Source organism: Triturus cristatus, chromosome 4_1, assembly GCF_964204655.1.
Source record: "Triturus cristatus chromosome 4_1, aTriCri1.1, whole genome shotgun sequence".
NCBI lineage: Eukaryota > Metazoa > Chordata > Amphibia > Caudata > Salamandridae > Triturus > Triturus cristatus.
This window is the reverse complement of record NC_140585.1, coordinates 26,988,433-27,005,666: the sequence shown is the minus strand read 5'-3', so window position 1 is coordinate 27,005,666 and position 17,234 is coordinate 26,988,433. Positions and strand designations below refer to the sequence as shown.

General features: G+C 47.2%; 1 protein-coding gene across 1 annotated transcript in view; it reads left to right on the top strand.

The window, feature by feature from the left end:
* LOC146839361 (glutathione S-transferase P 1-like) overlaps positions 1 to 14,068 on the top strand; it is a 113,495-nt gene extending 99,427 nt beyond the window's left edge. Inside the window, exons 6-7 of the mRNA XM_085651362.1 lie at positions 10,671 to 10,772; positions 13,728 to 14,068. Coding sequence (XP_085507488.1) covers positions 10,671 to 10,772; positions 13,728 to 13,916 — 291 coding nt within the window. The 3' untranslated portion in view covers positions 13,917 to 14,068. The remainder of the gene's footprint in view (positions 1 to 10,670; positions 10,773 to 13,727) is intronic.
* Positions 14,069 to 17,234: the final 3,166 nt, after the last annotated feature.

Sequence of the window (17,234 nt, the reverse complement as noted above, 5' to 3'; positions counted from 1 at the left end):
CCACCTCAGCACCAATGCACCACCTCAGCACACTTCAGCACCAACGCAGCACCACTTCAGCATCAGCGCAGCACCACATCAGCATTACATCACCACAACAACTCAGCATCACTCTTCTACACAAGCACCAAGACAGCACCACCACCTCATTATCACTCAGCACCACTTCAGTATCACTAAGTGCCACCTCAGCACCAGTGCAGAACCAACTCAGCACCACCTCATCAGCACACACCACGTGAGCAGCACCATGTCCGCATCAGCACAGCACTACCTCCTCATCTCTTCACCACCACCAGTGCACCAACTGCACCACCAAATCAGCATCAGTGCAGTACCACCTCAGCACCCGTGCATCAACAGGGCCCCACCTCAGCACCAACACAGCCCTACCTCAGCACCAGTGCAGCCATAATTCAGCACCAGCACAACCCTACCTCAAAAGCAATTCAGCACCAACGCAGCACCACTTCAGCATCAGTGCAGCACCACATCAGCACCAACGCACCACCTCAGCACACTTCAGCACCAACACAGCACCACTTCAGCATCAGCGCAGCACCACATCAGCATCACTTCAGCAGAACAACTCAGCATCACTGCACACTCCACTACACCTAAGCAGCAATACAGCACCACCACCTCAGTATCACTAAGCATCATAGCTTAAAACATTGCCAAAGCCAATAGGTCTGGCTAAACACTTATAAGGTCACAAAGGCGAGACCTATTGTCTATGCCAATGTTTGTTTGATTTGGTATGTGTTTATCAGAAAGTACATTAATAACGTAAGAAATTTTCAAGTCGGCATAACATTGTCGCATTTACTGTGGAGAATCTGTGATCAGCAAATGTATTTCACATATTGAAAAATGCACCTAAAGAAATTTTTTAAGTCATAGCCACCACGGGAGGCCAAAGTTGTTCATTTTCTTGTCAAATAATTTTTGTAAAAAGGTTTTAAAATCCACAACGATGTCGCGATGATCACGATCACGTCGCGAAATCACAAAACGTATGCAGACATTCAACGACCACAACTACATTTAAAAAATGTAACTTAAAAAGTGAATTTTAACTATTACAATACACACATTACTAACTACATTGCTGCTTTAAAAACATATTTGTACACATATATTTGAAGTAATGTTTTTAAAAACTGTGTTTGAACCTGCACTATCGCAGTACCACAGTGACGCATGGTTGCGCTACAAGCTCTGCATGTAGACAATCACGTGCTTTGGGTTTCTCTTGAATTTCTCTCATTGGTCATTTGTTTATTGTGTCCTGCTCCAGCTCTGATGCCTAGTTTTCTTGTTTTGCACTTCTGTATTTAATGCCTTGCCAAAATGGAATATGCTTTAACATACATGATCTGTGGGACTGCAGTCTGGAGGAGCTAAAGGGGTGGTTCTGCAGGGAGCAGAACATAGCAGTGAGTTGGGCAAAAACTCAGGTAGACATTCAAAAAGTCATGCTCAGGTGGCAAGAGGACAAATGGGAACGTAAGGACTATTATCGGACTCAGTACTATGCTGACAAGTTTCCTGAATATGCGTCAACAGAGATCCAGGAGGGTGGTGGTTCTGAGGGAGACCCTGAGATTGACCCCGAGATTATGGAGGACTCTGAGAGTGAGGGTCCCAAGTCCATACTGCTGGAGGGCGATGACCCCTGAGAGTCTGACACACCCATTTCTCAAACATGGGGTCAGAGTATCTCCACCCTGACCCCTTATGTTGGCTTTCACACAAAATTTCAGGCCCAGGATATGCTCCTGGACGATAAAATGGCGGCCACAACTTTCTGTTCAGGTTGCGTCCAGTCAATCAGAGTATTCCTGTTGGCGCGTGCATCCGCGATTATTCACGAAACCATCGCGAAATATATGCGGCCAGAGATAGATCCGTAATTTTCAGCTTAAATTTCTCAAAAACTACTGTACAGATTTGCATCATAGAACAAAAAGCAAAATCTGGGTAACAACATCTACCTTTCTGCCAAACTTGGTGTAATTCCGTCCAGCGGTTCAGGCTGTAGGTTTGACAAAGCGTCCCTGAGGAAATTAACGTTACAAACGCACCCTTTTTTAGCACCTCTGTTTCACGGTCTCCACTGCATGGATCCCCCCTAAACTTTCCATGACAACCAGAACCTACTTTGACACTTTTTTGGAAAATTTCATTGGAGATTTGTCCAACGATGCCAAAGTTGTAGCCAAGTCAAAAATGCTTTTCCTATGGAAACTAGGTCTTAACTATAACTACCTATTGGCGACTGCCAGTAGGTAATATATATATATATATATAAAATTGTTAAAGTGATGTTATAGTTAGGTGTAGAAATGAGACAAGAGCTAAGGTTAAAGAACCCAAAAAATACTGAAATACACAATTTATAGTTTAGTCCACTAACTAAAACTTGTGTCCTTTTCATGCACTGATTTTGACTTCACATATTACCAAGTGGAATGGACCCAAAATTACTGATTCACCTCATTTCTCAGGGGATTGTAATGGACATTGATTTCATATCCCCAGAATTAACATGTTGGTGTGTTAACTCCAGGGTTGCAGAATTAATACCTGTATATCCAGGGCAATTTTGATAAATGTTTTTGTGATCTACGTCTCCTCCGGGGGACACACGTGGACCCCAAAGAGAGATAAGCGGTCAGTGTGGCAGAAGACCAGATCCACCGTGCAAAATGCCTCATTTATGAGGAACTGGCATAGGTCAGCACCGCAGGAGTTCTCGCTGCGCTGCCCTACGCCAAAGTGAAAGGGCAGAAATGCACCATATTTATGGAATATAGGGCAATCCTGTCCTTTCTCCCCTGCACTGGTGCACAATTTGCTGCCTAGCGTCATTGTAGACGCCTTGCACCATGGTGCAAATTTGTGCCTCAGTTACAGACAGGATTGTTTTTGCGCAGAAAGGGGCACCTTCCACCACAAAAAACAATCCCAAGAGGCGTTCTCCTAGTTCTAGAGTGCTGCAGAATGCACCACAAATGGATAGATGAACAAGTGAGGAGAGGCATAAGGTGTTGGCACTGCCCCAGGATTACGTGATTAAGTAAATCTGGGGCAGCGTCAAAATCCGTTGTGCTGCATGGGAAAGCCCAACGCAATGCTCATGGAACTCCTCCTTGACACAAAGTCAGTCAAGGCAGTGAGTAGCGCTGCTTTGGCCTCCTCATTATCTATGAGTCCGTGCAAAGCTATGCACAGTGGCTTTGAGTCACTTCATAGAAATGATTGAGAGGATTTGGCTGTTGGAGCATCAAAAAAAGTGATGCTCTGGCAACGCAAACCTCTCACAAATAACCCTCAGAGTGTCTGAGAGGAGGGCAGACTATAGTCAAATTCAAACTTTGGAAAGTGTCCTGCGTCATTGATGTTATTGCAAAATGGCAACATATGAATACCGTCGGAATGCGAAAAAGAAAGAAGTCAAATTGTCAACATCATATTATTATTAATAAAAGATTTCTAAAGCGCTTGATTACCTAAAAAAGCACCTTGGAGCTGAGACTTAACAGTGCGTAAGACAGCATGCCCAGGATTACACTACTTGCCTGCAATTACATGGCAAACAGCCAGGTTTTGAGTGACTTTCTGAACTTGCCGAGTGTTAGAATCCGGGTTCTCTGGTTGGCACAGGTAGGTACTTGTGTCAAGCAGGGAACCTTTCCTCTAGTCAGGGTAGAGGGGTACACTCTAATGATAACCCCTGCTCACCCTCTAGGTAGCTTGGCGCGAGCAGACAAGGCGTTATCTCAGGGCGTTTAGGTTAAGCATTTGTGACCACACTCAGTAATACAGTGACCCTCCAAAAATGAACTCCACACGGGATATATATCAAAAATAATTCTTTATATATTTATGAGGCTGAGCACAAGACCAAGCTAGCGTTTAAAAATGGCCCACAGTACTTAGTTGCAAAAGAGTTCTTGAGTTTAACGTTGATTTCACTGACTGTGCGCTTTATTCCCAGGCGTACGCTTCGTACGCGGTTAAAGATGAGCTGGGGAGCGGGACGGACACACAGTACCTTAAGCTTCAGAGTTCGTCACGGACACTTCCTTGGCAGCAGGCGCACCGTACGGTGCAATGTCCCCTGGGCGGCGCATACTACGGTACGGGAGACCTTGGGCGTGCGCGGCTCAGGGGACAGGGCGAGAGTACGGCTTGTACTGCCAGACGCTGTGATCGCGTCGTACCGAGATCGCTGGGCTTCACTTGGGCTATTGATACAGGCGAACAGTACGCTCCGTGCAGGAGACGTACGACTCCCTGATGCACCGCAGCCTTTCCCAAAGCAGGGGGCAGGCGCGTACGCTTGGAGTATGATCCGCAGGGGGTGCAAGCGGGTACAGGCGATGTGCTTCAGTTACGGTGCGAGCTACGGCTCTTAGGGGCTATAAGTCGCGTTGCTCAGGCCGGCAGTACCTTCCTTTGCGGTGCGAGCTACGGCTCGTAGAGGGACCCCAGACGCGTTGTTCGTGCCGGACAGCGGGATATCAGCTTACGGGGAGTACGCTGCGATCAGCGAGACGTACACAGCAGTTCAAAGTGAAGTTGCGAGGAAAACGGTCCGTTTTTCAAGGCGATCTCACGGCGGTGAAGTCCACTGGTCCTGGGACTTTGTTGAGGGGGCAAGCTCACTCCCAAGCCCTTGGAGATCTTTCAGCACAAGTCAAAATAAAAGCTTCTTGAGTCTTTCTTCCTCTCCTTCAGCAGCAAGGCAACCACTGCAGGCCAATCCCCCAGGTCAGGGACAGTACTCCTCCATGCAGCTTTCCCGGTTCCTCCTCGTCGGACAGAGGTTTCTTCTTGGCAGGACAGGATCTATTTTCTTAGGAGCAGGGCTCCTAAATTTATACTACAAATCTTTTGTTCTCCCAAGACAGGGGGGCCCTTGCCTAGTTCAGTCCAGTTCTGGAGCACTTTGTTGACGCGATGCAGGCTTCTTCTTTCAGGGTGCAGGGCAGAGTCATCAGACGCTCCACAGGGGGCGGAGCCGGCATTGTGGTGGCAGAGCACAGTCCTATTTAGAGTCCAGGTGTACTCCTCCCACCCATCTATCTGTCAATCTTCCTATTCACCACCAGGCTACCTAGCCCTGCCCATCTGGGTTTCCCCAGCCCTGTCACTCACACAAGCCAGACAGCAGATACACATCACGCAGAGGCGGGCTGAAATGGTTAGGCAAGCAAAGGCCAACTTTCTAAAAGTGGCATTTGCAAACGTGGAATATTAAAATAAACCTTACTAAAAGATGTACCTTATTGTTCTGAGTTCAGGCATACTAAACTCGACCTTCTACCATGTTCCCTGGGCATGTTAGGATCATAGGATGTAATAATCTTAACAGCCCATTCTGGCCTATGAGAACAGGGTAGCCTTACAATAGTGAAAAACGAAAATGGCTGTAATTCACTATTAGGACATGCCACACACATCAGGGCTTGTCCTACCTTATGCTTACAACGCACCCTGCCCTTGGGCCTACCATAGGGGTGACTAACATGAAGTTAAGGGAAGGTTTACGGACTGGCAAGTGTGTGCACTTGCCCAGTCAGCATGTCAGTACCAGACTGCACGCAGGTTCTGCAATGGCAGACCTAGACACATTTTACCAGGCCCGCTTCTGCAGGTGGCACAACCAGTGCTGCAAGCCCACCAGCAGCATTTGTATTTACATGCCCTGGCACTCCTGGTGCACTTTACTGGGGTCTGACAGTAAACCAAATAAGCCAATCAGGGAATCCAACCAACATATACATTTTACATAGGGAGCACTTGCACTGTGGGACTGGTTGGCAGTGGCACAGTGCTGTGAGCGGCCAACACCATAAAAACACATGAGGCACAGCGACAAAAAGTGGAAGGGAGACTCACGCCAAGGTGCCAGGTCTAACACGGAGATACATCAACTTTCGCAGAAAAATTGTCAAGCTATTCTATCCACGCTCCACTTGCAAGTGCGTGAACAGAAAAGGCTCCGTCCAAGTGAATCTGTATTTATGCTCTTAAAAGGCAACAGGTGGGCAGGGTGGGACCTCCGAAAGTTTGGGCCTCATTTATAACTTTTTGATGCAGAGCAGTGCAGAAAGTCGCTTTGCTGCACTGCATCAGAAGAAAAGAGCAGGAATGGGCCGTATCTATGGGATACAGCGCATCCCAGTCCTTCTCTACTGTGCTGGCGCTCAGTTGGCTGCCTTGTGCTAACGCAGGCACCCTTGCACCATGGTGTAAGGATGTCTGCATTGTAGGAATGATAGTTTTTGTGCAGGAAGTGAAACCTTATGGGCAGGCACATTGCTCTGCCGGTGCGTCCAAAAAAGTGATGCACTTGTGGTACAAGGGGCTTGTAAATATGCCCTTCAGTCTTTTATAAACAGACAAGGGCTAGCAGGACCCGGACTGAGTGAGCTGCAGCGCTGTGTGTGTGTGTTGAGCACAGATTCCAAGGTGGAGCTGGCAGCAGCCAACGCGGCATGTTGTCACCAGCAGTGCTCATTCCAGTGATTCCAATGTGAGGGACAAGCTCGGGAGCGAGCCAACTCTATCACCGTCCGCTAGGGAGGCAGAGGATGACACGAACGTCAGCTCCGCACTCTTTCTACGCCTCCTTTGTGATCTCCTCTGCAGAGAAAATAGGAGCATATTATCAAGCACAGCGTTAAAATTATCGCCGCTTTAGAGGCTGAAAATGTTGTGCACTTGTGTGTCTGTTGTTGACTGTGATGTGTTGCTGCACCCCTGTATATGTTTAGTGCGCATATACCTGTGATTCCACTTGAATATGCTCCTGTAAGTGAGATAAACAAGGTAGCAAAGCACTCCACAATCACTAGAAAAAAGAACACTTTGTATTATTTTAGCATTGGTCAGTGTATTCACTCTACAACTGAAGACAAGAGCCGAGTGGTTTGTTGAGCGTGGCTTGTATTGGAATCAGGAAAAGACGGCCAACACGTGTTTCATCAGCGGAGACTAGTTCAAGGCTGTAATTACACATATATACAGTTGTTTCCATTCATAGCACTTTTCGAAACTTCCATCACCATAGAGAGAGAGAGAGAAACCTTGGTTTCACCATCATGCAAACACTGCTGTGTATATTAAGCCTTACACATGCATTATGTGTAAATAAATGTTCCTGGTCCATATAGGTTATGTGGATTTCTAAAAATAACATTAAAGAAGAAGAGGAAAAAGAGAAATCAGGAAAAGCCCTTTTCCCTACTTGACCGGCAGTCAGTGGGGATCCTTCGCCAAACGTGGAAATAAAAAGTTGAAAAGAAAGGGAGAAAAAATGTCCCCTTACTTACCTTGGTCAGCAGCCAAGAAGTCTCAGGAAGTGAAGTACTCTGGAAAGGTCAAGATACTTCTTTGGACCTATGTAGTTACTGGTAAAAAGAGAGCAGCGTAATAAGTCATCTTGTAATTGTGGTTCGTCTAAAAGTAAAAAAGAACACGAGTGGCGTGAAAATCGAGTCGTCGTTTTCTAGTGCCTACTGCAGCAAGGAGTCCAAATATTCTTCTTATATTAAAAAGTAGGCGTCTTTCAGGGCAGATGTTATCCACAGAGGAATATCCTAGAAACATACATTATTTTTATTATACACTGCTGTATAGTTTTGCTCAAAGAAGGCCATATGTAGAACATAGTAGTACAATGTAAGTGCACCTTCCCACCTGTGGCGTAAACCTTGTGTGGACGATGTCGATAGCACTTACCTCAAAACTATGTCGAAAACCTACTGCCTGTAAGTCAGTCTTGCATGCTGACAGTGCACATCCAGCTACCCAGACCAATGCGATTCCATTGGGGGTATCGACACGTCTGTGGAGAAATTATAGTGGTGATCCTATTTTAATTAAGGAGCTGGACCAGTTGGAAGCAGGGTTCAAAAGTAGGGGATACTCCGACGAAACCTTGGCGAAGGCGCGTACCAATATCACCAGAGCAAAACGCGACTCTCTTCTGAAACAAAACTGAAAAAGACACAAAGCAGGGCAACTCTTGACGTTGGTGACACAGGGGCATATCAGCAATAAATTGCGATAATGATTGCAAAGCGCTCGTATCGCTGTTCTTCCTATCGCCGGCTATTTCTGGATTTCTTCGCCGAGTTAGCGCGGTATTACCAACGCGTTTCCCAAAGGCGATAAGAAATCCATCGATAGCGGCGAAAAGCGCCAATATCACGTGAAAAACAGCGATAACTTGTGAGCGCTAATGATGAGCTTCTAAATATGGGAGTGTGGATTTAACCTGCCAATCCACTTCCCATACACTAATATGCCCCTACATGGTTAAGTCAGGTTTTGAGGAGACGCAAGGATCCGGCGATACCTGCGGTTAGCAGGAGTTTCAATATCGCCTCGCAAATCTTGTTGATGTTGATACAGCGCTGTTGTGTTAGCGCTCTCTTACATGTTGTAACTTCGACGGCATGCCCACTTTGCATCTCATTAGCGATGTTCATCACTGGAATGAGATGCGGTACAAAAACGGCTGCTAACATGCGTTAATGCATGTTAGCGCCGCATTGTAAATATGGAGATGAAATTATCACCGCTTTTTTGGCTTTTAAAGCGAATTGACCCTTGATAATATGCATACTTTGCCCTAGTTACACTACACAGTACTCTCAGGAAAACATGGACACCTGGTTACCTGAAAAACCAAAATGTTTTTTTAAATGTACAAGATGTAATATGTGCAAATATGCCATTGATAAGATCACTTGTTTCCAATACAACACCAGGTTTAAACACATATAACAATTTATTAATTGCAATACTAAATTTGTAGTCTATTGTATATTGTGTACGTGCCAACTGATATATGTGGGGAGCACAATACGACCATTAAACAAACGTATACAAGAACATATAAGGGTGGGACTCGGTATTGGTGACGGGACTTTGGGCAGTCACCCTGTGGGCACGCGATCAGCTGACGCGTGTGCTACTTTGAGATGGTTGCAGGTATGAGGAATCTTCACAACCAGCTGGTTTGATGTGAATCTCGCACGAAGTAATAACTTGGAACCTCTACAGCCCTGAAGAAGTTGCACAAATTATTTGCAACGAAACATGTTGGCTTTTGGAAATTGAATATGGTTTGATTGAAACCATTTTTAATTGGGACAACCTACAGCGCTTAATAAAGTTACGTCAAGCTAGTAAGCTGTACCGCTTTTTAATGGTGGGAATTATATCTTAATTCTCACGGGGTACAGTGGGCATTTGTAGTGACATTATGCACTGACAGTTTATTCACATTTAGGTTTCACTGTCTTCTTCCTTTTCTTCATGTTTTTGAGATATTTACGATAGAACACACACTTTTCTTTTCTTGTATGGAGAGATAGTAACAGATAATGATAAGTGGGTGTACTAGTGAGTACCAACCAGCAGCCCCCTTGGTGTTACAACCGTGAGGTGCTTTCACTCCTCTCTCACACTTTTTATGTTTGGGTGGGAGTGCTCCTTTGATGTTGTACTGACATTTCTGCTATAAATTGGAACGCCATGACACTTTGATGAGCGATAGGGATCGCCTTTGTGAGGGAGAATGAAAAATATGGGTAACCCCTCTAGTGTCGAGTTTTTAGTATTAGGTGTTTAAATCTAGTCAGGCCTCTTGTTGTTTACACTGTGTACATGGACGCCTTAATGTCTGTTGGTCTGCGTGCATGGCCACCTGTGAGCTTGTTGTTCTATGTACATGGGTGCCCATAAGTTTGTTACTGGCTGTGCTGTATATGACCTGTGTGTTTGTCTATATAATGTCACCTGTGCATGTGTATCTTTGTGGTTTGCGTCATAATTGGATGCTTGTATGCGTTTTGTCTGTCCGTATCAGTGATTGCATTTAATTGTGTGCCTGTAAATCTTTAGGTCTGCGTGCATGCGTAATATTGTTGGTCAATGTACAAGAAGTATCTGTTTGAGGCCTGTGTGCATGGCTACCTGAAAGTCAATTTGTGCATGTTCATAAGCGCCTGTGGGCCTGTTCGGGATTGTGCATGGATAACTTTATGTCTGTTCTGTATACAATGGTTTCTGTGTGACTGCTGGTCTAATGGCATGGATTCTTGTATGGATTTTTGGTCAGTGCATAGAGATTCCTGTATCTCTGTGGTCTGTGTGGCTGTTGGTCTAATGGCATGGATTCTTGTATGGATTTTCGGTCAATGCATAGAGATTCCTGTAGCTCTGTGGTCTGTGTACAGTGGTGTATGTGTGACTGTTGGTCTAATGGCATGGATTCCTGTATGGGTTGTTGGTCTGTGTACAGAGATTCCTGTATCCATTATTGTCTGTGTGTCTGCTGGTCTACTTGCATGGTTGCCTCTGCTTGTTGGTCTTGGACACAGATGCCTGCATGTCTGTAGTATTTTTGGCAGAGTACCTGTATGTTTGCTGTTCTGGGTACATGGATGCCTGTATGTATATTGGCCTGTTTGTATGGATAGTTGTTGGTTGTGCCTCTGGGATTGTTGTTCTGTGTACATAGGTGTCAGCACATATACATATATTGTGTGTGCATGTGCGCCTATATATTGGAACTCTGTCTATACATACACTATACAAAAAATAAACCTATGGGGCTTGTCAATGTTTGGTTTATTTTGATACAGGACACTGGCAAGGAGAAGTACATAAAAGATCTGCCCAATCAGCTGAGACCTTTTGAGCGGTTTCTCTCCCAGAACTCTTCTGGATTCCTCGTTGGCAGCACGGTGAGTAGCATGACTGCCCTCTGGAGGGGAGATAATGAAATGCAGGTAAAAGAGAGGTTGGGCTTCAGGAAACCACAGTGCTGGAGACTTCCGGTGCCAAGGGCCCATGCACTCTGTCCCTCACAATATGTTATAGTAACAGAGACATAGTGGATCTGTGGAGTTTTCTGCCTCGCAGTGTACAGAGTGACAGACCATGGCAGGTACAGAGGGGCATATGGTCTGAGAGGTGGTCTCTCACACTCCATGGAAGTGACTGATTGACAGAGTGGCAGAGACAGCAGGGGTGGAAGGGTGTTAGAAATACAATATTTAGTCGTAACTTAAGCCACCTCTAGCGTCGCGTCTTGCAGCATGTCCTCTTTATGCCTGGTCCCAGCAGCCCCTGGGACAAACTCCCATCCAATCCCCCTGCTGCAAAACAGTGCAGGGATTGGCCGGAGCGTCTTCTTCCTGCCTGGTCCCAGTAGCCCCTGGGACAGACTCCCATCCAATCCCCCTGCTGCAGAACAGCGCAGGGATTGGCCGGCGCGTCCTCTTCCTGCCTGGTCCCAGCAGCCCCTGGGACAGACTCCCATCCAATCCCCCTGCTGCTGAACAGCGCAGGGATTGGCCGGCGCGTCCTCTTCCTGCCTGGTCCCAGCAGCCCCTGGGACAGACTCCCATCCAATCCCCCTGCTGCTGAACAGCACAGGGATTGGCCGGAGTTGGAGGGAAAGACGCTCCACTCAGGCCTGAAAGTCTGTGGGGTTTCTCGAGCCCGGTTGCTCAACGCAGCTGGGCTGGAGAAAACCTAAGTCCGCACATCTGTTTTGGTCGGCCTGAGACGGCCGGCCAAACACACATAGGACTTAGGGAGTGGGGTGCACCTAGCACTCTTACTCCCCTCCCATGCATTGGCCGGGCCCCTCCCTACAGTGCTTGCTCAGAGCCGGCAAATGCCAAATAAAAGGATGAAAGAACATTGTTTTATTTGTCATTTGCAGGCTCTGAGCCCGGCAATGGGGCGACGCACCTCAGCCATTGCAGAGGAGCCGCCACTGGGTGGAGAGACAGAGTGGGCATATGGTGTACTTGGGCTAACCCCATGTATGCCAACATTTTAAAACAGGACAGAGGAAGTTGGTGGAAAAAAGTTGGGGAATTTATTTTCCTCAGTAACTGACATTGAAACAGAGGCACCTAAAAGAAAGCCCTTTTTGGCTTTAAGAATCAGGAGCCTCTTGCCCGAGTCTGTTGGCATGTTTGTAACTCCTACATGTGGGTGTAAAGAGCTTGAAAGAGAAGAGCTCAAGGGAGGGCGGTTGAAAGTGGATGGTAGCTTTGTTCATATATGTTTTCCATCTATCAGTTTTCCCATGGACAGCTCCTCAGCTTCATCTCTGGATATATTTCCTTGGCCTTTCCCCCTTTTGGTCTCTTTTGAAAGTTCCTTCATCTCTTCCATTTCATCTCCTACAGACAGGCATCCTGTGCTGCGTCACTCTTCCTTGCTCCTTGTCTACTCCGTTATCTCTTGGGTGCTCCTTCATGTCCATGGTGTCCAAATCTTCTGAAAAGTGTCCTTCACTTAACTTTTCTATCTCCTTTGTCCTCTTCATCTGGCAGGTCCCCTTTTGTTTTCCCCTGTTACTCACTCTTGTCACTTGGTTATTACTTCTTCTCCAGCGATTTCTTCTTATGACAGGTCACCTTTCCACTTGGCCAGGCAAGCCACCTTTGGCGTAGAGTTCTTCCTTTCTCTCTCTTTCCCTCTCTCTCTCATAGAGGTAATCGTTTCATCTCTTCGGCACGGCACATGCGGTAGAGTACCCTCTAAGTCAAACGAAAGGTCCGCCGGCCTTATTTAAAGTTCAGCTACAGTATGTCGATGATGGCGCTTATTCTGTCTCCACCACCAACACACACCTCTGATGGCCGAAAAGAATAAAGGGCGTCAGAGGTTTTGCAATTTGTCCGCCCACTCTATTTAGAATGGGAAATAAAAATGGCAAGTTTTCACTGTTCAACACTGCCAGGTAAAAAATAGCGGTATGGGGCAGTGAAAACTGCAAAATGATCTTTCCCGGTCATTATTTTTTTATTTAAAAAAAAAAAATACTCCGGCTTACTCTTTTGATTTTGAAAGGAAAAAAAACAGTGAACGTTTGCCGTTCAGCTCCATCATGTTTACAGAGCCGTCCGTCAAACCTTTAATGCATTGACAAGAACCGCTATGATGGCGGTTTCTGCCAATACAAGAAATGTTCTCTAGACTGGTGGGCATCTCCAAATTAGGGTGACGGAGTACTTTACTCCAGCAACGTGACAAAGAAAATCCCAGCCACCAAATTCTAAATGGGTTCCTTTATCTTCACCTTTAGAAAGCTCCCCCAAAAGGAACAAAGTCAACAGGGGGGTTTACCGTCGACTGCTACAAAAGAGCCCATGCTTTTTGCCCAGGGGATCAGGTTGACCTCATGCTTTTGGCATTCCCACGAAGAAAACGCAAAAGACACAGAAACCAAGGATTTCTGATGCTCAAACCTAGGTTTGTGGCCCTATTTAGATACCGGCAGATGGGTTACTCCGTCACAATGGTGTTGACATCCCGTCCGCCGAAAAATAAATTCCATTATTTCCAATGGGATTGACATTTTGGCAGACGAGATATCCGTCACTGTTGTGATGGAGTAATATCCCGCCGATACCTAAATAAGGCCCTTAGCTCCTCTTGTTCTCCATATGAGAAAGGAACAGTCATTACTATTCATTTGACTACAAGACCTGGCTTTTCTGATGACAAATGAACAGATCTCCTTTTCTTTTCCTCTTATTATTCTCCCTGGTCACACAGGGGGTTCCTTCTCTTCTCCCTCTTCTCCTCTGGAAAGGTCGCTTTTGCTGAACCCCTCTGACTCTCTCTTATTCCTTGAGTGATCCCTTCATAACTTGGATGTCTTTTGCTCCGGACAGGTCTCCTTTGCAGATTACAATCTTCTGGACCTTCTCCAAACTCATCTGGACGTTGCCCCGGACTGCCTGAATAGCTTCCCCCATCTGAAGGCCTTCAAGGAAAAGATTGAATCTCGTCCCAAACTCAAGGCCTACCTGCAGTCGAGTGATTACAAGAACCGCCCCTTCTTCATCAACAAGAATCTGTAGTCGGGCTATCATCTAATGTGCCATCGGCCACCTCATCAAACCTCTCTTCCACCTCACCAGGAAGATGAGGCCTCCTGGCCCATCCAGTGGAAAGTGTGTACAACTTCTGGGCTCAATGGAGGATACTGAAAATAAAAAGATTTGTCAAACGGTGTTGTCTTCCCATCTGCATCTTTAATTTTATTTGCTTGTATTCAAAGCAAAGCTCTTTAAAAAGAAGAAATCCCCTTTGTAAATTGTAGAACAAGGGAATATTGGTGCTTACATGTAGAAGTGATGCTATGGAATAGTTAGCGTGTACAGACATAATACATAGATAATGTCACATATGTTAAAATGTTATGTTAAAATTCTTGTAAAGCACATGGCTCCCCCGCAACGGGGCGTCCCAGTGCTAAAACCTGCAGAGTGGAGTCGGGTGAAATGTGGGCGGCTAGTGATCAGAGAATAGCCAGGTCTACACAGCCCTACTAAAAGCCCAGTGCTTCAGAGTGCACCGGATGGGAGGAGGCATGGAATTCCAGATAGTGGGGGCCATCGCCCGGAATGAGCGCCTGCCGACTCTAGTCCTACGCAACCGGGGCAACAGCCGAGCGCAGGGCATGGGCAGGAAGACACAGATCACTCAAAATCGCTGGGCAAAAGCCCATGAGAATTTTAGGAGTGATAAAAAAGAGCCTTAAAATGGATTCTTTGCTCTACTGGCAGCCAGTGCAGCCGGTGAAGGAGGCCAGACACATGGGAGTGCTTGGGGAGCGTGAAGAGGGTACGGGCCGCTGCATTCTGGGCTCGCTGGAGCCTTTTAATCACCGACTTGTTAGAGCAGAGGAGCAGCGCATTGCAGTAGTCCAACCTAGCCAGAACGGAACATTGGGCTATCATCTGGCGAGTATGGGAGTCAGAGTCCTAAAATGGGCTTTAGGCCCCATAGGAGACCAAAACAAGTGCCTGCTACTGATTTAGCCTGGTTGTCAAAAGAAAGGGAGAAGTCTATCCAGACACCCAGGTTCTTTTCATCTGGTTTGGCTGGGGGGTGAGCCACCAGTGGTTGCCCCATAGATGGGTATCCCATCCTAAGGGAAGGGTTTCTGATTTGGTAGAATTTAATTGAAGGCCGTTGGCCGCAATCCATTCGGAGATGGCAATCAGGTCCTCTTGGAATTTCAGGGAGTCCTGGCTAGGAACGTTAGAAAAGGAAAATACCAGCTGAGTGTCATCTGCATTTGACACCAGGGAGATGTTACGGGCCTTTGCTACTGATGCCAGTGGCCGGATGTAAATATTGAACAGCGTAGGGCTCAGTGGGGAGTCCCGTGGGACCCCGCAACATAGAGGTGGTGTATGGGAGAAGAAGGGCGGCGAGATAACTTGAAAAGACCTATCAGCCAAAAAGGACGTAAATCAGGAGAGGGCTTTGCCACCAATGCTGATCTCCCGCAGCCGGTGAAGTTAGATCTTATGGGAGACCGTATCAAATGCTGCACTCAGATCAAGTAGAATCAGCGCCGAGGTTCTGCCCTCATCCAAAGAGACCCGCAGCTGCTCAGTGACCGCAAGCAGAGCAGACTCTGTGCTGTACCAGGGTCTAAAACCAGAGAGAGGTTCTCTTAGACACGGGGTAGCGGGGTGCAGAGTGGGTGGGCCAAACTCCAGGAGAAAATGTGTAAAGCATCCACGCAGCACACACAGGCGACAAACAAGGCACACTACAAAAAGAGACCACACACCAGGTTGCATGAAAAATAACATTAAAATGCAGAACACAGGTGCATATCTTCCGGGCCAGCCGGCACCGGGTAACCATTCACAGGGGATAACCAGTAGTCAATGCGGAGTCTATCAATGAAAATGTAACCGCCAGTCGCTGCTGGCAACCCCATGCATGTAGCATAAATCGCTTTAGGCCTATGTCAAATTAGCATTAGGCATGGAACGAAAACATCTCTGCCTCTCAGTAGGCATAAAACATATCGGGTTATGAGGCATTAACCATGAGCCTAGAATGAAAACGTCAGGTCAGCATATAAACACATTATGCGCAAGCCTGGAAGGAAAACATTAGGACCAGGAACGTATTAGTATGTGGCACCCCTTCCGCAGGAACACAATGGGCCTAAAATCAACACGGCACCCCTGAGGGGAAAAGCATTAGGCATGAATACACATCATCATGGCATGACATTAGCCCTTAAACATTTGCATGAGGCATCTTTAGTAGCTTAAAAGCATGAGCACACATTAGGCATACCGTTCCTTAGCATGAGTCCTGTCTGCAGGAGGCCTGGAGTGAAAACATCAGGTCTGAAACAAACATCATAGCAGCAAGCATGCATCAACACCTTATGCCTACCGTCACAGTGGACCTGAAAACGTGAACAATACATGAGGCATCAAACCAGCAGTGTAACTGCCTTAGGGAACACATGATCATGAGCCTTAAGGAGGAACACCTCATTGCATGACACTAGTATGAGGCATAAACCTAACCCAGCCATGTAGGCCTTAGGGGGGAAGCATTAGGCCTGAACCATGAGCAACACTTTGTGTAAATAAATGCACTCCCCAACACGTTAGCAGTAGGCATGGGAGGAAACCATTATTGCATGACATTAATCAAAGACACATGGCGTTAGGCCTGATCATATTAACATTGGCAGGAAACCACTATGCCTAATCTCATCATCGCAGTGCACACATGGTAACGCCTACAGTCCTTGCTTCCTACGATGCCGATGAGTTCCTGGCGCCACTGTGCAGTCACAAAGGGGCCTCTAAATTCACGAATGCCTCAACACGTGGCAGCTGCGGTGAGTAACTAGTACTGGGACGTTGGTGCCCCGTCCTCTGGGGCTCGGAAAGTACACAATGTCCCACCCGGTGCAGCTCCACTTGAGCCCCCACTCACCGGGCTTCTTCCTGTGGCCTTCGCACCCTCCTGGCCGGTGGTAGGGCAGCTGGACTGCAGCATCCACGGCTCCCGCTTCTCCGATGGCGGCAGGGCTCCCTCACCACACGGAGCCCTGCAGGCGGCACACTGCTTCTTCCCTTGGCCTTAGGCAGCAGCTACCACACCCGCATGGCTCTCCTCGACTCACGAGAGCCCCTCCAACACCGACGCCCCTCTCGTCTTCATCCGGGCCCCCTCCTGGGACCCGGGACTTCAATTGGCAGGGCGCGAGGCTCCAGACAGCTTCTGGGGCACCCCTCCTCTCACCTCCAGTGCGGCTTCATTTGCGGGGCACTGACCGGAGGGGTGGGCTCCCGCTTCGGTCTCTCTCCACCCACGGGGCACCCTCGTCACCACGGGAGCCCTGCCAC